This window comes from Malus sylvestris, chromosome 6, assembly GCF_916048215.2.
Source record: "Malus sylvestris chromosome 6, drMalSylv7.2, whole genome shotgun sequence".
Taxonomy (NCBI): domain Eukaryota; kingdom Viridiplantae; phylum Streptophyta; class Magnoliopsida; order Rosales; family Rosaceae; genus Malus; species Malus sylvestris.
In genome coordinates, this window is record NC_062265.1 from 27,354,149 (window position 1) to 27,376,341 (window position 22,193).

General features: G+C 36.1%; 3 protein-coding genes and 1 non-coding gene across 7 annotated transcripts; all 4 read right to left on the minus strand.

Annotated features, from left to right (window-relative positions):
- Positions 1-1,837: 1,837 nt before the first annotated feature.
- Positions 1,838-5,252, minus strand: LOC126625868 (gamma carbonic anhydrase-like 2, mitochondrial). Its single transcript, XM_050294980.1, has 2 exons — positions 4,792-5,252; positions 1,838-2,498 (listed from the first exon to the last, which is right to left on the minus strand). Exons 1-2 carry the CDS (start codon positions 5,162-5,164, stop codon positions 2,122-2,124), a joined length of 750 nt encoding a protein of 249 aa, XP_050150937.1. The 5' UTR covers positions 5,165-5,252; the 3' UTR covers positions 1,838-2,121.
- Positions 5,253-6,058: 806 nt separating this feature from the next.
- On the minus strand, positions 6,059-8,464 carry LOC126625869 (MADS-box transcription factor 23-like). 4 transcript variants are annotated; one of them, XM_050294982.1, is made up of 8 exons: positions 8,238-8,464; positions 8,059-8,146; positions 7,216-7,277; positions 6,993-7,092; positions 6,817-6,858; positions 6,655-6,696; positions 6,425-6,516; positions 6,059-6,298 (listed from the first exon to the last, which is right to left on the minus strand). In XM_050294982.1, exons 1-8 carry the CDS (start codon positions 8,447-8,449, stop codon positions 6,247-6,249), a joined length of 690 nt encoding a protein of 229 aa, XP_050150939.1. In that variant the 5' UTR covers positions 8,450-8,464; the 3' UTR covers positions 6,059-6,246. The 4 variants fall into 4 exon arrangements, with proteins under 4 accessions (XP_050150939.1, XP_050150940.1, XP_050150942.1 ...); XM_050294983.1 differs by having other exon boundaries at positions 6,425-6,510; positions 8,238-8,460; XM_050294985.1 differs by having other exon boundaries at positions 6,059-6,314; positions 6,425-6,510; positions 8,238-8,460.
- Positions 8,465-18,278: 9,814 nt separating this feature from the next.
- On the minus strand, positions 18,279-18,999 carry LOC126625870 (uncharacterized). The gene has a single exon (XM_050294986.1). It carries the CDS (start codon positions 18,848-18,850, stop codon positions 18,641-18,643), a length of 210 nt encoding a protein of 69 aa, XP_050150943.1. The 5' UTR covers positions 18,851-18,999; the 3' UTR covers positions 18,279-18,640.
- A 2,290-nt stretch (positions 19,000-21,289) lies between these two features.
- Positions 21,290-21,391, minus strand: LOC126627549 (U6 spliceosomal RNA). Its single transcript, XR_007625045.1, has one exon. It is a non-coding gene; the product is annotated as a U6 spliceosomal RNA (small nuclear RNA).
- Positions 21,392-22,193: the final 802 nt, after the last annotated feature.

Here is a 22,193-nt window from a genome sequence, read left to right on the forward strand (position 1 = left end):
CTTGAATGCTAAAATTTTGACAACATTAATCAAATGGTTTCTAGTTTGGTTGATTTTTTCTTCAGAATTGATCTTTAAATGTAACCTAAACTTTTCGTTCATCAAGCAACATTGTATGATGTAGAAAAAACTAAGAAATTAAATGTCTGAATGAAAAGGTTGCTAGCATCCGCCAAATCAAATACAAGTCGAAATCCACACAACTTAAATATAGGCTTAAAATCCAAGTTGGAATTAATTATGTTTAGTAGACTTTTTAAGTGCAGAGGCCGTCTGATGATGCATGACAATGGCGTGTTCATTATCTCACAAAAGACACAAAAACTACGTTTGCATATTCGCCAACCCATTAAGCCAAAACAGTCAATGACTTGACCTAATTTCTTGTCCCATTTTCTTCATGATTTAGTGCATGTCTTTGAAGAAAAAATGAATATATCTATAAATAACAACGCAACTGAAAACGAAACTAGATTTGACCTCAGGATTACTTAGAGCCACCCTACAGAAGAAAGTAGTTGCAGCATTGTTGTTTGTCCCGTAATGTTACACGATAATCTAAACCGACTATTGCTCCTATGTCTACTCACAATAGAGAGCGAGAGAGAGATTTTATAAGAGCTTTCTTTATTTAACCTTAGACACTGCTCTTGGAATAGAATCCTACTTTAGCTTTTGTTACCATAAAAAAGAATTAAACGCTTAACTTAGTCGAAAAATCTCTGTATTTTCTTTTGATACAAATGGACGGAATTCAATACAGTCTCTCTCTTTTTCTTGCAAAAATATAAAATTGCGTGTCCCCACACTAATCGAATATTGCAATAGTCTACATTGCAGGTATAACAGTGATTTAAGAAGAATCGGAAATAGCCATTGTCCATTAATCAAATCAAAAACATAAAAACAAGTTATAGCCGGCATCTGACCAATAAGGAAAATGGAAATTAATAAACAGTCGGCAGCCGACAAACAAACAAACAAACATACAAAAACAGTCAGATTAACGTCCAATATCATTTTAGGAAGCTCGTACTTCTTGTCATCGGTTACTAGTTATGATATAGCTAGGGTTTCGTGGCTCCCTGTTGTCAATCCAAAAAAATAAAAATAAAAGTTATCCATCTTTTAAGTTTCACACTTGGGCCACAAAAAATTGAAGAGGGGAAATAAAAAGATTTAGGGATGATTTGGTATTGCTATGCTTTGAAAAAAAACTGCTTATGATGTGTTGTGAGAATAAGCTCATTTTTTGCTGCTTCACGTTTTCAGCTTTTTTTTTTTCACCCAAAACTGTGAAAATAAGCTGTTTTTAAGTGTTTACCAAACACCTTTTTGAGCTCAGCTTTTTTTTATACCCACTTCTTATAAAATCACCTCAATACCAAATTAGTACTTAAACCCTCCAAGATTCAGTATCCAAGTGTATTTTTGGATCAGTCATTGTCTGCATTGTGGGATGAGTATCTCGGATGCATTGTGGATATGATCAAGTAATTTAAGTCTTTTGTATCATTTGCGGAAGGGAGAGTCGAATAATCTCAGACGCATAAGTGAATGTTCGAGTAAATTATTGCTTTAAGTGGTGAAACAAATGATATCTCCATGAAAAATAGATAAAAATTTTAGTTGGTGTTCTGGATTGCTACACCAACCAAAAGGGGAAAGGAGGAGGAAGTGGTCAGCTGGATGGAATGTTTTCCACCAAACCTAAGAGTCTATAATCCCAGACCATACAAACGAATAGTGAGAATTTCATGGACGATAATTGTTGAATTAAATACGACTCTCTAAACTTTTTAGATGCCATCGCGATATGCTGATACGGATATATAACTTTAGAAGAACAGCAATGGTGAATCTTTTATATATGACATCAAGTCAGCTACAACCACACATTGGGCTTAAACAAATGGGGAAACAAGTGATCAGAATTTTCGGACAAGTGCTGGCCGGAAACTACTATTAGACATCCGATTGTCGGTTGATATTTCAGAACAATCCGATCGAAATACAAGGTAGACACCCGAAAAAGATAGCTCTGCTGTCTCGGAGCTGCTTATTTCCTTACAAGGAAAGCCTCCAACTAAACGATACAAGGAAACACGACGATGAAACTGATCAAATGGAAATCCCCAAAGACTTCTTGAACTTTTCAACCTCCAAATATACCGTGGAGTAAGGGAGGAATTCTTGGAAATATTCTTTGCTTAAATCATTTACCGCCACCGCGAGTTTGGGGATCTCCAAGGTCTCTTCATGTGTCAGAGTTCGGACAAACCTTGCCGGGTTTCCAGCCCAAAGTTCACCAGTTGGAATTCTCCTCCCCGGGGGAACTACAGATCCAGCTTCAAGAATAGCGTGGGTCTCCACCAAGGAACCTTCCATTAGGATTGAATGTTGCCCGATAATGCATTCTGGCTCAATCGTGCAGGACCGCAACAGACTGTATGCGCCAATAGTCACGAACCTCTCAATGGATGTCTCTGCTGGAAGTCCTGAGATAACGAAAGTGGTTGCGTACTATAAACTCAGAAAATCCCAGCAGATCAAATAGCAATAGATTCCTTGCATATTTAAACATATCCTAACAGAACATGACATGCATGTCAAGAAACATCGACTAACAACAATGGCATAAAAACGAATCATTATTGCTTTCACAGGATGGACAAACAACCGAAGTATTTTCAAAACAAATTTGATAATATTAACATCTGCTCTTTATACAACGACAATGAAGATCATAGATGAGATCATTATGCAATTAAGGTTGGTCTCTGGGTAGGACCAGGAACAATGTCGAGATCTGTGGAAACTTGGCCAAAAACGAATTTAGATATACGGTGCTCTAGGGCTATATGCTAAATGTTGGAACTTAAGGAAATTCCAACTCAGTATTTACGCCTGACGTTTAAGTCTTTAAAGTTCAATAAGTTTCAAGCAAGGAGATGTAGCATGGATATAAGTTCAGAAATGGCCAGATTCCCATAAACACTCACCTGTTTAAAAACATTAAATACAAATGCCAACTAATTGACATTACAACTTTCTCATTTATCACTTGAAATAAAAAACTGTGCACAAATGCTACTGATCTTATCCATCAACAATTATTGGAACCAGCTGTTCCTCACAAAGAAGAGAGTTTCTACATTGTATAATGATAGACACCCATGCCTAGCATATCTGTCTACCCACGAATCCAGAAAATGGAGAATGGACTAAGGATAATCTAATAGGCCCCATATCTGAACAGAAACTCCCAATGACAGGCGCAATTTCACTCTGCTTCTGAAAGAACACTACCTCCTGCCCACATTTGTTTTTAAAAAAAACCCTTTTATTTATTTATGTGCATACCACGTAGATGATAGCCATCACACTACTTCCACAAGACAGTCGATTTCTTCCCACCAACAAAAGCACAATGAATCTCAAAGAACAAAGAAATGCATGAAGCTGGTACCACCCACAACAACTTTATTTTCCTTATCAACTTGTGCCATACATTCGAAGCAATATTGCAATCAAGAAAAAATGGTCAATATTCTTGCCAACCTTTTCGTACATAATGCACCAACAGGGTGACATAAAATATTAGGTCCTTTCCTCTGAATGATATCCCAATTCCTACTATGAGCAGTAATGCAAGCACAAATTTTTTACCTTCAAAAGTACTCCTTCCGAATTATGGCATAAGGATTAAAACTAGGAAAGGAAATCTTAAGAGTCACTACTCAACCGTGGTTGCATGAAAATAGACAGACAGAATCAATTTCCCAAAATCTTTTATTAGTAAGGAGAAATTTATATCCATGAAGGTAAAGAAGAAAGCTGCCTAACTTCCAAATCATTCACATTCTACAAAAACTAAAGCTTCAACCGCACAGCACAGAAGAGACAGCATACACATTGGCAAATTAGGAAATAATTAGCTAATTCGCACAAAGAAGAGTTTCCGATCTACATATCCTTCCCGTCTAATTTTATTCAAATCCCCACAAGTTGAAGAGTGGGAAAGGAGGAAATAATGAATAACAACCTTTCGAAGTGTCTTTACAAGGACATTGACTCAAGCCTCTAACCACTATATAGCAACCCCGTTATTGACATACAATCTTTATTTTCTTGAGATGACACTATGGCAAAGGGAATTACCCCTTTTTTTCTTCTAAAAAGAAATCGCAACCACCATATCATAAATGAGTAAAATTTATGACCCTTCCACGAATCATGATCCATCTTACATGAACAACACAATTTCCCACCCTACACACGATGCCTTTTTTCCTTCTCCAAAGCCCTCCCACAAAAAATCTCCCGCTAGTTTCTAATTTTCCATCCGTTAAATCACTCTGCTCGAAATTCAAATGAAGAGATGAAAATAGAACCAAAAAGCCACTCAAAATTCACTGAATTAGTGTAAATTCACCTCCTTTAAATATGTACACCTCTTTCCATCTTCCTATTCTCCACCTTCTCAAACCGAACCCGAAAAACTAATAGCTCGCAAGTTACATTACACCTAGTGAAAGGCCCAAATGTACTACGAAATTCCAGTATTTGCTTACAAATTTCAATTTTTTCTTCGAATTCTCCGCTAATTAACCTCAACAGCTTAACAAATACACAGCAATTATAGGCAGTGCAGCAATCCAAAACTAAAATTCAGCTACCAACACACTTTTAATCGAAAAATTGACAGAATCTCAAACAAAAATAATAGAAAAAACAAAAAATAATCAAATGGGATAGAGAATCGAAAAGCTAGAAAATTGAAGAACCTACCTGTGGGTGAAGACCAAGCGGCGTGGAGGACACATCGTTCCTGAACATTGGAGCAGAATCCAACGGTGATCTTATTGAGATCCCCGCGGAGGACCGACCCGGGCCAAACGGATGCTCCGTCGCAGACCGTGACCTGACCCGCCAATACCACGTTGGGTGCCACGTATGCGTCGACGGCGATCTTCGGGAGCCACTGGCCGAGTGGAATTATCCGTCTCTGGCCTCTGTAGTCCCACTTGACCCGATCCGGCGAGGGTGTTATTGCCGCGGCTTTTGCTGCTTCGGCGGAGAAGGTGCGGTGGAAGGCGGATGGCTGGGCTGAGCTGGAGAAGGAGGTTAAGGCTCTCCTGGAGACGCGAGCTATTGCTGCCATTGGAGAGGAGCAGAGAGAGAGAGAGAGAGAGAGAGAGAGGTGGCTTGGGAGTGGGAGCTGGAAATGGAGGAGAGAGCGAGGTGGGCGAGTCGGGTGGGGGTTTCATTTGGATGTGGGCTGGAGATTATGATGTATGTATTATGGGCGGAAGCCCGGGAATTTTTATGCCAAAAGCCCAATTATTATGGTCCAATCAATGTAAGCCCCAACCAAGTGGAATTAGAATACTCTTGGATACGACAACGAGAAATTTTCCGTCACGTAATGTTACCATACCCACTCATGTATTAACATATGAATCAATGACAAACGCTATTATGTCATGGATACATAGTATAATGTTGATAGGCAGATATACGGATTATAACATAAGTAAATTAATAATATCACGTGGCGGTGTGACAGTCACACTGAAAAATTTCTCATGAATCAAGCTTAAACTCTAGTATTAAAAGTGAATATATTACTTCGATACTCGAAAAAGTGTTCATTTGTCTTCGGGAGGGCAATCCGAATTTGAATATTTCAACATTTGGAAGCACAATTTGATAAATTAAGAGTTAGTTGATAAAAAGTGTTCGTGTTGAATACATATATTCTTATGTTCTACAGAATTTTGTTTGCAACTTTACCTCGTTAATTCGTGCTTCTTTAATGTTATGGCATGCTTGAGCCAGTAGCCAATATGTTGAGAATCATTACTTCTTCAAGAGTTTTGTGCAGAAGTACTTCTCCGTTAATGGATTGTGGAAGTTCTTGGGTGATTTAATAAGAACTTTTTCTGTTTTTCTCTGTGGGTTTTAGTTTAGTTGATCTTAATCAGTCTAATTTGTATGAGTTCTTTCTGTAGTTCTTGTTTCTTTGAAATAAGAAGATAAAAATTATGTGCGTACGTAGGCAAAGAAATATTCCTTTTTATCATCGTTTATATGGATAGAAACTTATGCATAACGTCGATCCACAACATCATACAATGTACATTAATTTCCACGAACTTCATATAGTTCGTACACAAGAAATTAGAAACACACAACAGCAAAAGCTATGATCGCAGTCCCTCACAACAGCAAAAGCTGGAGCCACTAATTATATATAAGCAGCTTTTTCAAATTAATTGGGCAGCAGCTGGTGTTGCTGCGAGAACATAACCCTGAATTTCAAATTAGTTCACTCACACAATAAGAATATAATTGATTAACAGCAAGCTTAAGTAGTGATCAACATAATTAACATAATACTTAGTTTAGCAAATATATATACCTTGGAAATGCACTCATGCATGCATTTGCTCCCAAAGTAGTTGTCGAGGTCGACGAGGTGACATCAGCAAAATGAAACTCCTGCAACTTAACCTCAATTCACAAGACAAAGTAGCATGTGTTAACCAAAGGAAAATGTCCAATTAACTATGCATTACTATATGCTTGATTGCAATTTGCAAAGCACTTAGAAACTAATTAATAGAGGAAATTAGGGCAATGTTTACTCACTCTTTTTTGCAGACGCTTGTTTTCTTCTCGCAATTCTTTATGCTGTAGCAGCATTTTATACAACTTAATTACACGAACTACTATTTCCGCACGTCCAAAGTAACAATTCATTTGAATTAATCGAAACAACGTAATTAAGTAGGAAATTACGAGGGTTGTTACCTTTCTTTTCAGCAAGTTGACGTTCTCCGAAATGATCTGTCTCTGAGTTAGTTTAATCACATATCAGTTAAGCATAAATCTGTAGGTGTTCACTTTGGTACTACAAACTAAACCTAAAATATAGTACTAGTTGTGACTGATTAGTTATGTATTACTATTTTTCTATGAGTATATACCGATTTAGAGCGGATGCGTTCAACCCCAGTTTTTAACTGTCTTTCCAATTGCTTTAATTCTTGCATACCAAGCGTTGATAGCTCCTCTCCAGCCAAGTGCCTACATATAGATGTTCATAATACCATGTTAATTATTTAAAAATATGTTTAGAACAACCATATATATACATAACCTCCGATACGATGAACGGAATAAAATTGTTGTAGTTGCTAGAAGACCTACTTCAGCCGCATTTCGAGGTTTTGTATTGATCTTCTTAACTCTTCGGTTTCATTCCTCCAATACTGCAAAATAAACACAGCAGATCAAAGTAATTTATTTACCATTTGTTGCAGAGACAAGAGATGTGATAGAATAATGACAGCAAATTTAACTCTGAAAAAGTTTTTTTGGTTCACTACTCTTTTAGAAGTGATTAATAACTAGATAATTAGAGGTGTTTTTCTTCCCTCTAGGGACCAATTGGGAATAACTCTCATATATTTGTTTAGCTTAGACAAAAGATCAGAGTGGTTATCTTGGTTGAACAGAATTAGGATCTACACTAAGGACTCATTTGAATTGAAAGAATAAAATATTTTACCATGGACGAGGAAGTACCAAAGAGTTTCAGACTGAATTGTTAAAAATTAATGTAATGCATGCAGGAAACTAAACAAAGAACAAAGTACCAGTTAAACCACCACGTGAAAGGTGTCATTTGAAAGCTCTCTCACATGATGCTTCTAGTCATTTTTAGGTCCCTCTACATAATTTTTTGCAGTGCAATATATCCTAACAAAATTAGCCTAACTTTCATGAAACTTTGGAGTCCTCGTCTAAACGTACCAGTTAAGAATCTAGATCATTTTTCTTGACCTATTATATTCTTCTTTTTATTTACTATTACTCCATAGTACACATGATCTTGTTAGTGGTCACACTGATAGGACACAAAATACCCAAATATTAATCGTATTCTTCAGAACTTCATGACATGTGAATTATTATTGTCATGTTTAGGTGTTGCGTACAATCATGCCATAAATTTTTAACCAAAAAGAGCAATATATAAATGTATTATACCTCCATGGTTCTGGCCCTTCTGAAGGTTGAGTTGTTTGGTTCAGGCAACCCTACTTCACTTCTATACATGGCAATGGTCCTATTTATGCTGCATCACAAGTTAACATAACAAATTATTAATTAATATGATCATCATTAAACCTACCTAGCTAGTTTAATTACTTGTTAATTAAACGTACTCGTGGCTTGCAAATTCGTAGGCCTTGCCAGAGTGAGAGAAGACGATGACGGCAACTTCAGCATCGCAGAGGATAGAGAGCTCAAAAGCCTTCTTCAGCAGTCCATTTCTTCGTTTGGAGAAGGTCACATGTCTGCTTGTTGGGTTATCTATTCTCTTCAGCTCCACTTTCCCCCTCCCCATTTTTATTAATACCTTATTATATTTGTCCATTGCAACTTACTCACCGTTCCATGTACTATATATAGAAGAATATTCATGTTAATTTGTAATTAATTAGGAGATTGATTCGTGATTAGCGCAGATGAAGGTGCTGGTTAATAATTTTTTTTTTTTTTTTGACACGACGTCACTACCAAATTCGCCTTTTGCAATCATCCTACTCTCTTTCATTATTATTAGTACTATATATACAAATCACAAACCCTAATCTGTTGCTGTTACGAACCCTAATCATTCAGTTATGTGAAGCTTCGGCCTCTTTCTCAAACGTAACTTCCTCAGTCCTCTCCTCACAAACCTCTTTAATATTAGGCCATCTCCAACCGAAGGAGGGCCAGAAGGCTCGTTTTAGGCCTCTGGCCTTCCAAAAAATTAATATTTTAATGAACAGTGCATGCCATATTTCTTAGGTCATCTTCACCCGAAGGCTAGCCAAAGGCTTGTTTTAGCCCTTTGGCCCTCCAAAATATTAATTTTTTAATGAACAGTACATGACCATATTTGCCTCAATCTCCAATCGAGGGCTAAAAGGCCATAGAATTTGTTTTAGCCCTGTTACAAAAAACCTTCTGCAACCGAGGGCCAAAGGATCATATGACCAAACGTAATTTATTATTTAAATTTAAAAACTACAATAACTTAAATTTATAGGAAAAACTGAGAATTTTTTAATATTTTTTTAAAAAAAATTTGGCCGAAAAAATTTAATTCAAATACAACGGTAACTGGCGTCGGCTATCCGTTGGATTTGAATATTTTTGGGCTATATATAGTGTGAATATTGGGTTATAATTCACACACCTTTGAATTCAATTTTTTTTTCAATTCAAACTCGTTCAATTCAAGTTTGCAATGAATTCCAACTTTGGATCCTCTTCGAATTCCAACTGGGGGTCCGAATCCAATTCCGAATTGGAAGAAAAATGGGCACAAATGAGACAAAAAGATGAGGAGTCTTATGAAGAAAATGAAGCATGGCGCAATACACAATATGTGGCAACCATGGCTACGTCCATGGTGTGTCAGCCAACTGAGGAACAACCTCAATGAGGCGGCTCTGTTGCTGGTCGCTTTTACAAACCACGAAACAGAGCAATGACACATGACAACTCGGTGTACACAGAAGAGGATTTCAGACGTCGTTTCCGAATAAAGCGTCATGTGTTCGAGCGTTTACTTCATGATGTCCAGTAGGTCAATCCATACTTTCGACAGAAGCTGGATAGAGCAGGCCCTCCTGATTTGTCACCTCATCAGAAGGTTATTATTGCACTCCGAATGATGGCTTATGCCTCCCCAACTTATGCGATGGATGATATGTACGGTATATCTGAGTCTACATGCCTTGATACTCTTGCTGAATTTTGTGACACAATTGTTCATCTTTACAAAGAGGAGTACCTCTGTGAGCCAAATCAAGAAGATCTGGATCGGCTCCTTCGCAAAGCTGAAGACCATAGCTTTTCGGGCATGATAGGGTCATTAGACTGCATGCATTGGAATTGGAAGAAATGTCCCACCGGATGGCGATGAGGCTTTAGCGGAAGGTCAAGAAAGCCAACTATTGTGTTAGATGCAGTTACCTCGTATGACACATGGATCTGGCATGCTTTCTTTGGAGTCACTGGATTCCAAATTGACATTCCAGTTCTTGGGCGTTCACCCCTCTTCAATAACCTGACGGAAGGTAAATCACCTCAACTTGACTACTACATCAACGTCCGTTAGTACAATATGGGGTATTACTTGACAGATGACATCTACCCAAAGTTGGCGACACTTGTCCAAGCAATTCCAAACCCTGCGAATGACGCCAAAAAGTGTTTTATCTTACACCAAGAGGCATACCTAAAATATGTTGAGAGAGCTTTCGGTATTCTACAAGCACGGTGGAAGATCATCAAGGAACCAGCAAGAGGGTGGAGTCGAGAAAATTTGGACTCCATCATGATGTCTTGCATCATATTACACAACATGATTGTGGAGGATAAGCGAGATGGATATATTGATGGAGAGTTTGATGACGACCAAGAGGATCCAAATAGGTCAAAAATGGCTCGTGCAAAAATATATGATGGGCCTAATTTGCCTTTCAATCCAAGAACTGGTAGTATCTCTTTAAATTAGTACATGAAGCGCTATAGAATGATACGTTCCCTTGCCACAAACAAGTACCTACAATAGGATCTTGTTGCACATCTTTGGGCCAAAAGAAGCATGGAGTAGACGTTTAAGTTTTATGTTGTTTAAGTTTCATGTTGTTAAATGTTTTTTCCTATGTTGTTTTATGTTATTTAATGTTGTTTAATATTGTTTAATGTTATTTCATGTTGCTTAATGTTATTTAATGTTGTTTAATGGCTTAAGAAGTTATAGGGAAAAAAAATTGTAAAAATTAAAAAAAATAAATTAAAAAATAACGACTAGCTAACGTCAACAGTTACCGTTGTAATTCAAATTTTGGCCTGGCCCGAGGCCGGTTGGCCCTTTGGCCTTTTTTGTTCAGTGAGGCCCATGAGCCATTTGGCCTGTCCCTTGGTTAGAGACGGCTTTTAGGCTATTTTCGGCCATTCGGTTAGGGATGGCCTTATAATTTGGCTTGCGGAGTGTGTGTCTGTCCTAAAACTACAGTACTACAGTAACTCAACGATGGTGTGGAAAAGGAGACATTTTCTTATATCACAAATTCAGCTTGTATTAATCGTTTATAGATAGTTATTGCACTTTTTCAACAAGCAGCAAATATTTATTGGATGGTGATGTCATTGAAAATAAATCTTGACTAGATAAGAAACTATCTCCGTCGAAAGGCATCGGATCCTTGAGTTGTGCTATTCCCCAGCTACGTGCCCATGTTTATGAACCCTCAAACCAATTAACAAGCTTATGTATGTAAAATTATATTATTCTAGATAGGGTTACAACTAAGCATCATTTCTCTTATAAAGATAGAACGATAATGAACCTCGTATATATGTTTCTTATTAAATAAATGAGAAATTCGAACTTAATTTCTCTTTCAACTTTAACTCAATAGATTATGAATCACATTTGAACAAGTTTTGTAGACCATATTGTTAATAAATATTAGCTGACCACATGAAGTGTTACTTACTAAACATCACTAATTTTGAATAATTACCGTATCAGGTAAGCTAATTACTAGCTAGTGTGATTTAACAATGCAACCCCTCTAAAGAAAATGTGATGAACAATGTAGTTAGTAATTATTAATTAAACGCATAAGAACAATTTCTCCACTAATCTATATATAAAGCGAGAGGCAGTGAACAGTGGGATTTGGTGTTACCGGCTTCGACAAAATAACTGGACCAAAATGCCCCACAGCCCAAAAAATTCAAAACCAACCCAAAATAATATATCAAATCATGCAAAGGTAATTTGGTAATTTGATCATCATAAAATATAATATCAATATAAGTGGGAAGAGAGAAAAGAATAAACAAATGACAAAGTTGATGGTGCCCACGTGATGGGGAAGAAAAATATAATAAAAAATAAGAAAAATTATGAATTTTGTGTTCAAAACATCTTAAGAGTTGTATAGTGCTGTTTATAAAAAAAGAAAATAACGAAATAAAAAAATATAGAAGCAATTCACACATATAAATACATTTAAAATGTATAAATCGCGTATAGCGCGCTGTGATTCAAAAAATGCATTTTGCACACAGTTGTTTATTAAATATTATTTCTCAATTTTTAAACACTTAAGAGGTGTGTAGTGCCGGTTATAAAAAAAGTCTCTCGCACGCGCATAATAATGTGATTCAATTAGTTGTCAAATGATCATTTTTTTTAACAAACAATGTTGTTTACACGAAGGAGATGGAGCGGCTTTAGCCTCACAATTGGCTAATAATCAGTTGTTTATTAAATATTATTTTTCTAATCTTAATGTAAATTCAATAAAATGTAGATGGAAATTTAAAAATTGTTTTTATTCATATGGATTTAGTTGTTTTGATTAATTAAAAGACCGATTTTATTAAATGTATTTATTATTCATTTCCATCTATATTAATAAATACATTTAAAACATGTAAATCGCGTATAGCACGTTGTAATTCAAAAAATGCCTTATTCACTCGTCTGAGCTCGTGCATGGAGGCTAGTATATATAAATTGCATTCGAGATTATATCAATCAGTTGTTGGCATGTAAAACTTATAACTCAAAAAGTTCATGAAACCAAACATTACCTTTTGAATAAAATACGCAAATAAAATGAGAGGTAAAGAACTTTTGTTGGGAAGAGGTTCGTTCCGGATCCTCTTTCTCGGGATTTTCATATTTTATTCTTTTGCGATCAATTTTTATTAGATATTATTTGTATTTAATTTTAAATTAAAATAATTTTTAACTACATGATGTACGAAGAACGAATAAAATATAAGGATTATCACAAAAAGCCACAAAGAGGATTCTAATGAGATCCAATTCCCTTTTGTTGGGTTTACATGAAAAATGTGGTGACAAGCGTCACCGTCAAACTATGGCTTATCCTAGGGGAGATGAATGGAGACATGTTAAGTCATGATTGGAGCTGTGCCTCAATGGTAGTCCACCTCAATATGATGGCCATGGACATAAACCTAGGACACCACAACATTAAAACTTTTTATTGATAGGACATTACAAAAAAGAAAAGTGGGAATCTTCCAGTGGAGATGTATCAAGTTTTGTCTCAAAGAACATAGATATCTCCTCTTATAATTAAAGTTCTAAAAGATGTATGACAAAAAATAAATTTAAGCGGGTCTAAACAAATATAAATAAATTTATTATGTATTATATAAATAAATACATATTTATACTCCAAAAATTATACTTGTATTAGAAATTAAGCTCATAAGCATCTAATATATTAAGAGTATCTCCAACAATAATAGCTAAATTTTTGCCATTATAGTTAGCCAAATGGCTTAGACATTAATTTAGCTATTCACATCTTCTAGCACTACTAGCTATTTTAACTTAAAGTTAAAATATTTTACCATTACTTTTCCTAAACCTACCCAACTCCTTTTTCAGTTGAGGTTGGCACCCACCTTCTTCCTTTCCCTTCTCTTTTCTTCATTATCTTTTTCTCATCTTTTGTATTATCTCTCTCCCGAAACCCCAACCTCACTCATCCTCTCAGTCCACCACCATAGATATATCACCCCGCAACACAATACACATCGCCAACAGATGCACCACCGCCGCAACACCAGACCCATCGCCAGCAGATCCACCACCGTCGCAACACCATACTCATAAACACTGACCACCAAATCCACCTCCTCCACAAGGCACCATACTTACCACAAATGTAGTATCAGAAGCAGCATCACAGCAGACGCCCTGTAGCATCAATGCAACTTGTAGTAGACAAACCGCCTAGACTGCCTAGACCGCCTAGACCGCCTAGGCATCCACCTAAATCCTCTCCAATTAGTGAACATTTTGACCTAAGTCCACGGTCTAGATGCCACCTGGACCTATTTTTAGAACAGTGCTTATAGTTTTATGACAGTATTAACTCTTTTACACTTAAAACACACACACAAAAGAGAAGGGATTTTAGGAGATATCCTTCCCATTTTTATGAAAAAAAACACAACAAAACCAGTCATATGAGTTTCACACCTCCTGAAAATTTTTCTTCATATTTGTCAACTCAACTTCAAGGTCAATTATATATAGCATAACACCTATACACGTGAGAGTACCAATGATAGTTAGACCTAGTACGTGAATAGCAATATGTCATCGACATGTTTACGAGGATTTGCACTCTTAAACGTATTTAGACTCCAACTCCAGCTCGCAACTCATAGACTTAAACTGAAATCCAAACAATAAAATTCTCATGTGACCATATCTCTTTTATCAACCACTTTGTTATTTGAATTGCTCATCTGCTCATAACATGTGATTTAAGAGAAAAATGTCGACATGTCTCCCACATTTTCCTTTCCATGGCTCTTCCCTCAGCTAACAAATCATCAAATAAAAAACTTTATTATTTTATGATTCCAGCAATAATCGAACGTGGGTTAACATCTTTTCAAGTACCATCGAAAAAAAAAACATCTTTTCAAGTTGCCCTAGAGGTCAAGCATGTTGATTGGTGTAGCTAAGCTGAAGTGGAAACATGTTTAAAGTGTTGGATTGTGCTGCATCAAAAAGAGATGGAATCCAAATGTGTTGACGGGTCATACCTCTATTAGATAAATTGTATTAATGATAATACAAATAAATGGTAAATGGAGCCCTACTCTTTAATCAAGGATTTACTAACGTTTTGAGAGATCAACTTTTTGCTCTTCATTTTTTATATTTTCCGAAAAAAAAATACTAGTTACCTTCGCCATCTTCCTTTTCCTTTGTTCCTCTCCTACTCCACTTACTAAATCTAATAATGTGAAAAGACATTATTTTCTTTCCTCTTTACCCTTATAATAAATCTAAAAGTTGAAAATCAAATAAAATATGGGCACACACACCTCTCTCCCTACCATCTCGTCTTCCCTCACCCTACCCCAACCCCAGCCCCATCATTCAACTATCAGAATTTGTTGCCTGGGACTTATCATCAACGACCAATGATCAAAGCTGATAAACCTGTTTAATATATTCATTCGAATCTAAATTTGTAATAGTCGGTGACTGTGTGTTGTTCAAATTTTGATCAGGGCCCTTGAATTACAAATTTTACAAGAAGGCAAATTTGGAACAAGCAAGCAAGGTCAGTGACTTTCTTACGAGTTAATAGTTTAGGGTTTTGATTGATTCATTTTGTGATTGAAAATTGGATGTGATTGAAAATTGAAAATTGGATGTGTGCTATTTTGAAATGGAGATGTGCTATATTGATATATGTTGAACTGATGGTTGTGATATATTATTGTGCATTGTTAGGATGGATAGGACTAGTAGCCAATTTAGTACACCTACGGTCTTAGGTAAACGAAAATAAATGAGCCAATCTAGTGCACCTACACCCCTCAAGTAGAAACTCCCTCAAATGAAGAATATCTTCACGATGATCCTAATTTGAATGGTGATATACAATTAGAAGAAGTAGTGGAAGAAGAAAGTTTGGGGAGGGTTGCAGAGGGAAGTATGGAGAGGTCGGCCGTGGGAAGTAATCGGAAAAAAGGTAATAGGAGAAAGGGCCCAAGTCTGGCGTGGCAAAATGCCACTAAGATACTATTCGCCTGTGAAAGTGGGGTGACAAGGGTGATGGTGGGATGCAACCTTTGCAAATTGCAAGTACAGACAGATTCCTCCAAACATGGAACAACGAGAATTTTGAAGCACTTGAGGAAATGCCCCCGGTTGCAGTCTCTTCGACGGTCCCAATTAAACCAACCATTGTTTTCACATGGGCGGTTCAATTGTCACTCATACTTTCAATAAAAAAAAGACTTGATATGACATGTGTGAAATGAATTATAAAGGCCGAGATGTCTTTTAGGGTGGTTGACCAAGAGGACTTCAGAGATTAAATCCATGACTTGAACATTAAGTGAAATGGGTCAACCATCAACAAAGGAAAGGGGCTGAAAGGGGAAATTCTTCATGAACTTGAACTTTCAAGTTCAAACAAACAATTTAAAATTCATTTGAAACTTTGGTTTGTAACTTTAATTTGTTGCTTTTTGGTTTGCAACTTAATATATTCCATTTTGGATTGTAACTTAATTTGTTGCTTTTGGGTTTTGGTTGCATATAGTTTTAATTTAAGGAAAAACTAATGAAAATAGTTTGAAAACTTTGAGTTTTAACGATAAAGACAAAATAAATAGTAAAGTGAATAGTACCAGGATTGACTTTTTAGGGTTAAAATGTGGTTTTTTGTTAAAGTAAACAGTACTGTAAACTTTTCGTTAAAGTTCCCTTTTATTTAAGTAGTTTGCTACTTGCTAGTATAGAGATAGTAATGAACATTAAATTTAAGTAGTTAGCCTAAACTAGATTTTGTAAGGAATTGTGTATGTGACAAAGGCCCAAAACTAAGGTTGTAAGAATAATTAAGAACTGGCCTATCAAAAATTACATACTTCAGAAGCCCAGAACAATTGGGTTGATTAAATTAGAGCCCAAAAACGAGTTCAAATCAGAAAGCCCAACAAATTGGGCCTAAAGGCCCTTTCCCGACTCCAAACCAAAAAACCCAAATTGTTTCGGTGTTACAGAGTTTCTGGAAAACCGAAATTTCAGTTTGGTTTCGGTATTCAGTCCCGTCCCGAAACATTTTGATTCGATTTTCAATCTTCAAGTCTTGCAATTTCACACCAATTCTTGCTTGCAAGGGCCCAAAAAGGACCAACGCCGTCTGGAACAACTGAAGTGCAAGTGACCCAAATTCTTGTACACCATGAATTTCCGGCCCGCAAAAAGCTCAAAATCATGGCCAAGATTCAGAGAATATACATAAGCTTTTTTCTTGTTTATTTTGTGCACTAGACAACATGTACATTGGGTTAACCCAACTGCTATTTTACACCCGATCCGTCACGCGATTGTCAATTTACCTGCCAATACACGATAGTTCAGAGGTAAAACTGCAATTTGCCCTTGAGATATTGTTTTAACCCCCAAGGGGGCGTTTGTTTGCCCTTCTTAGCCTTCACTGGATTGTATTGGATTAAGCATTAATGTAATCTTGTGTTTGGTGGCTTGCAAGACTAACATTAATGGCACTAGGTGAGACTCGCTTTCACAAACGGCTTCACTAGTCGGTCTTAGCGAGAGACCCCAAAACCCACGGGACTAGCTAAGACCTTCCATTGTCCTCTCTTGCCTTTGTCCACTCTCATTGCATCCTTTATCACCTTCGTCTGCTTCGCTGCCTTGGGTTCATCGACCTCGATTTTCAACGGCATGGGCTTCAATGAAAGCTGGAACTTGGAAAATAGCAAATTTTCGACGACTGGGTTCATCCATCTCTATCTCCAATTTTTGACCGCATCAATCTCGATTTCGTTTTTTGACGTCTGGGTTCATCCATCTCTGTCTCTAATTTTCGACGGCATCAACCTTGACCTTGATTTTCGACGGTTGGGTTCATCCATCTCTATCTCCAATTTTAAATTTCTTAAATCTAATTTGCAATTTATCCCAAATTTTCATTAGAAAAATAGAAAATTTGGATCTGCATTTCATGTCAAGTTTTAGAATTTTCTGGTCAAGCATCAAGAGTTAACTCGAATTTGGGGATTAGATTAGGGAGAAAATTGTGATTTTCTCACAATTGAAGAAGCAGATTATGTAGGAAATTTGTTTGGGATTGTGGGAAGAAAATTGCAATTGGCTGTTGCTGCTTGTAATTTCCAACGAAGAAGAAGAAGAAAGAGTCCTGCTTGTAATTTCCAGTGAAGAAGAAGAAAGAGTCCTTGTTTGGACCCAATTTAAGTCGTTTGTGCTAATTTGGTGTTAGATTTGTGAATTGCATGTTGAAAATTTTTTATCCTACTTATTAGCCCGACACTGCACCCAACGTTTCACTAAATTAATTTAGCTTAATCTAATCTAAGTCAGTCCAGTTTAACCCTCAAAATTAGTTTAATCCAAGATAGTCTAGTGCAACAAACGCACCCAAGTGTCCAACCAATTAAACCCCAACAATGCTTACTATTATTTTGATCGACATTCGAACTCGAAGCCCCTTTCTAAACGCTTCTTTTGGGTAAACCCTCATTCAAATGTTTTAAAATAAAAATACCGCTAAACTAGGAGCCAGTTGGTCTAAAATGCGTAAGAAAAGTACAAAGCTTCATGATCAGATTCAAAGATAAAGAAACAAGACTAAACCAAATTAACATAGATTATAATAAACAAACTAATTAAACAATACAAGATTAAGAACTCATTTAGAAGTATTTTAAAATGGCTGAAAGAATTTTTAATAAAAATAATTTTTGAACCAAATTCTTAGCATAAATGCAAGTAAATCTTGAAATAAGGACTTCAAGTGCTTCGTGATGAAAGCAAATAACTGGTGCAGACAGCACTTTTAAAGCATAAAAACAGTTTTTTCTAAAAGCGCTTTCAGATATTTTAAAAGTTATTTTCAAACGAGACCTAAAATGTTGATCGAGTTCACACACTCTAAAAATCTAATCACTCAACTCACATAAGTAAATAGTACATAAATAAGAATAAAACAGCTTAACCAGCATAGATGTGAACTCCAATGGCAATAAGGAAGATGGTGAGGAGGCCAAAGTAGATGATGGCGTGCACCACGATAGAAGCGCCGCTGGTCTGCATGTTCCCGAACTCCACCAACCTCCCACGTCCGGGTATCTGAAACAAAAGCCCGGGTGTCAATAGCACAAACAGCACCACCGCAATCACCACCGGACCCCAGTCTGCCATTTTTGTTCTCTGCAAAACCAGAACAACGACGAGGAGAAGGAGGAGAAGGAGGAGAAAGTTACAGATGGGTTTGGAAGATCTGAGGGGAAAGTACGGTTTTGGAAGTTTATGAGATTGGAGATTGGGAACACAAATTGTGGGACAAGTGCCTAGGTTCCATGCGTTTCTCTCGTGACAATGGACGAGTGCATTCGTGCCAATGCTCTGACGTGTCAGGATCTTGACTGTTGGAGTTTGACGGCTGTGATCTTCTTGGGAGGATGAGGATGGATTTGAATTGGAAAATTTTATTTGAACCTATGTAACATCTTTCTACAACTAACTTACTTTCTACACTCATATTATTTTTAATTAAAAAATTAATCTCTCTTTAAATCCAAATTTATTACCTAGAATACCCTCTCATACCCAATTCAAAATGTTAATTTCTCTTTACACTCATTTATAAAACAAAATTTCAAACTAAGTAGTTTTGTTTTCAAAGAAATTCGAAAGTTGAAAATATTTATGGGTCCTATGTACCTACTCGCAGATGCAATTGCAGTAGCTGAGGCAAGAAAGAGGAGGAAAAAATTCACGAAGCTATAGAACGTTCATGGCCGGCAATGTTGGACACAGTGCTAAACTTCGATTCGTGTTGACTATAAATTCTCTCCTAGTTTTCATGCAAGTCCTTTTTATTTTGAGGGGACTCCTTGAAGATTTGAGTACAGAGCACATCACCTAACCATGATTATAGAAGGTTGTTGAGTCATTGACGTAAAAGATGTGGCCTGTAACTTGGGTACATCTTCAAGGCTTTTGCTTGTACTTTATATGTTGTTTATTTAATTCGAATGGTTTGAGAGTGAGATGTTGGTTCATCCAGCTCCTCCATCCTTGCTGGAAATAGGGTTTTAGCCATCAATAAAAAAAACTTGTTTTTCTCTATAAGAGCTATTAGAGTTTTAGTCGGAATGAAATATGTGGATTTATTGATAAATTGTAGTTTTATTGTTAATTTCATCTTGTACTTGTTGGTAATTATGCAAGATGATAAAACAGACAATTAACATTTAAAATTTAAGTTGGGTGTAGAAAGATGTTACATGGGTTTAAATAAAAATTTTCCATTTGAATTTAAGCTCTTTTGGACTAAATATTTTTATGTTTAAATTTTAAAAGGAAACTGCTTTTTTTAAGAATTTGATGTCTCACTGCATATATTGGTTTACACATTTTTGGACATAAGAAATTTACAGTGTCAACCAGTTTTAGGAGTTGGCACTGCCAAATTTATGAGGTTTAGATCATGGAAAGTGGTTTTTATCTAAAAATTGTAAAATTCATGAGCAAAAAACATGAGAAATTTTTTTTTTTTTTAAAACAGAATTGCCCAATCCAAAACATGTTAATTAAAATTAAAAGAATCACCAGTTTAAAATCTTTCATTTTTACCTATGCTCTTGTGGTTCTCAGTTCGATTCACCCTTTTTCTTTGTTAGAAAATTTTTTTATTACTTTTTTGTTATTTTTGCTTTTGGAATTGGGTTTTTAGGCCTGCCTTTAAAGGTTGAGATTTCTGTGTTTTTTTTTTTAAATTGTTTTTGATGTGCTTTAAGAATAATCAGATGTAAAAATAGCAATTTAGTTTTTGATAAACTGTATTTTTTTAAAGTGTTATGAATATGAAAAGCAATGTAAAAGCATTTGGTAAATTTTGCTGTAAAGGTGATATGATCGTATATAATAACAAAAATGAACATAGTAGTGGGGTGGTGACAATGACAGTGGTGGTGATGGCAACAACAATGGTGGGGTTGTGATGGTAGTGCCAATAATAGGGTGTGGTAGTTGTTGAAGTATAGAGGTAGCAGTGTTGGCAGCAAAGGTGAAAACTACGGCGGTGGTAACGGAGGCAGTGGTGTAAGGCTGGTGGTTGCAATCGTAGGTAGTGGCGACAATGCTGGTTGTAATGGTGGTGGCAATAGCAATGGCATTTGCGGTGGGGCTATCGGTGGTGATGGTAATGGCGGCAACAATATAAGGGTATAGACTTACAGTGGTGATGCGAATAGTGAGGCGTAATGGTTAAGGTGCAGAGGTTACAATGGTGGAAGAAGCAATGGCAACGGTAGTGAGGATTGTGGTTGTAGTGGTGGTATTGGGCCTCAGCGGCATGGTGGGTGATAGCACCTTTTATCAATCCGGTGGCTCAGTTTGGATTTCTTATGTGGCATAATCTTGCATTTTGAATCAACTTGTAAATGTTTGAATGACTAGATGAATGAAGCAGAGAGAATCTGGGTCCTTTTTCAATTTCTCGATCTAAATATATAGTTGTATACCAAAAATAATTTTTATATCTATGTGTATATATTTTAACTTTGTTTTCTTCCTCATTTTCTTACCTATCAAGGTTTGACGGGTTATGCAATTTGAAACAAATGATCTGAATTGCTCAAATGTTAAAGTTTCTTAATGAGTAATGCTCCCTCTGAGCAAGGGTCATGCTAATCTTCTCTGTATTGTTTCAATTTTATCGGATGTTCCCGAATGAACTCTTAATGAGTAAGGCTAGGTAAACTAATTTTTTAGACTAAATTTGTAAAATATATGATGTTTCCCTAATAGAAAATAAGCACTTTAATCAATACTTAAGTAATAATCTAATCATATCAATAATCATGTCATATGGTTTACAAAGTTTGTCCTAATTAGGTGTTATCCCTAACATTACCCTTAATTAATTTCACAACACTCATCTATTTCACCCTTCTCTTAAACTAAAGTATTCGGAATGAGCTCATTTCTACACTTTATAATCGAAATCGCTCAATCTCTTGATTTCTATTTGAAGATCATTCATATAAAAAATTATTTGAATCGTAGACCATTTGTCATTCAAATATATCAAAATAAATTACCGGTGTAGGTAACAAATAGCATATTCATGAAGAACCATTGATTTGTTTGATACATTCGAATGACTAAATGATATCTGATTTGAATGATTTTTTGTAAAGATGATCTTCAAATAAATATTTAAATATTTAACAATTCCGATTATAGAACTTTTACGATGAAGATATGTTAGTTGCAAGCAATATCCTAAAATGTATAGTAAAAGAAGGGAAACAAAGACTGAACAGTTCAACTCCAATTAAGTCATGAACAAGAAATTACAAATCAAGGGAAATTTAATATGAAATATCAATCTCTTTACAACTTGTTGATTTTGCGATAAAACTCAACGTCTCCTGAGTTCGACTAGCACATGGATCAGCCGGTGTGGATGTGGATTCCCACTGCCAAAATGAGGATGGTGAAGATGCCAAAGAAAATAAGAGTGTGGACAATAATT

Bases quoted from the DNA above. Each gene is read 5' to 3' on its own strand.
- LOC126625869 (XM_050294982.1), bottom strand. From the start codon at position 8,449: ATGGACAAATATAATAAGGTATTAATAAAAATGGGGAGGGGGAAAGTG. The intron at 7,278-8,058 runs GTATAATACATT...TTTATTTTGCAG, and splicing joins GAAGGGCCAGAACCATGGAG to TATTGGAGGAATGAAACCGA. The intron at 7,093-7,215 runs GTAGGTCTTCTA...ATCTATATGTAG, and splicing joins AACCTCGAAATGCGGCTGAA to GCACTTGGCTGGAGAGGAGC.
- LOC126625870 (XM_050294986.1), bottom strand. From the start codon at position 18,850: ATGGCAGACTGGGGTCCGGTGGTGATTGCGGTGGTGCTGTTTGTGCTA.
- LOC126625868 (XM_050294980.1), bottom strand. From the start codon at position 5,164: ATGGCAGCAATAGCTCGCGTCTCCAGGAGAGCCTTAACCTCCTTCTCC. The intron at 2,499-4,791 runs GTAGGTTCTTCA...TCGTTATCTCAG, and splicing joins CGCTTGGTCTTCACCCACAG to GACTTCCAGCAGAGACATCC.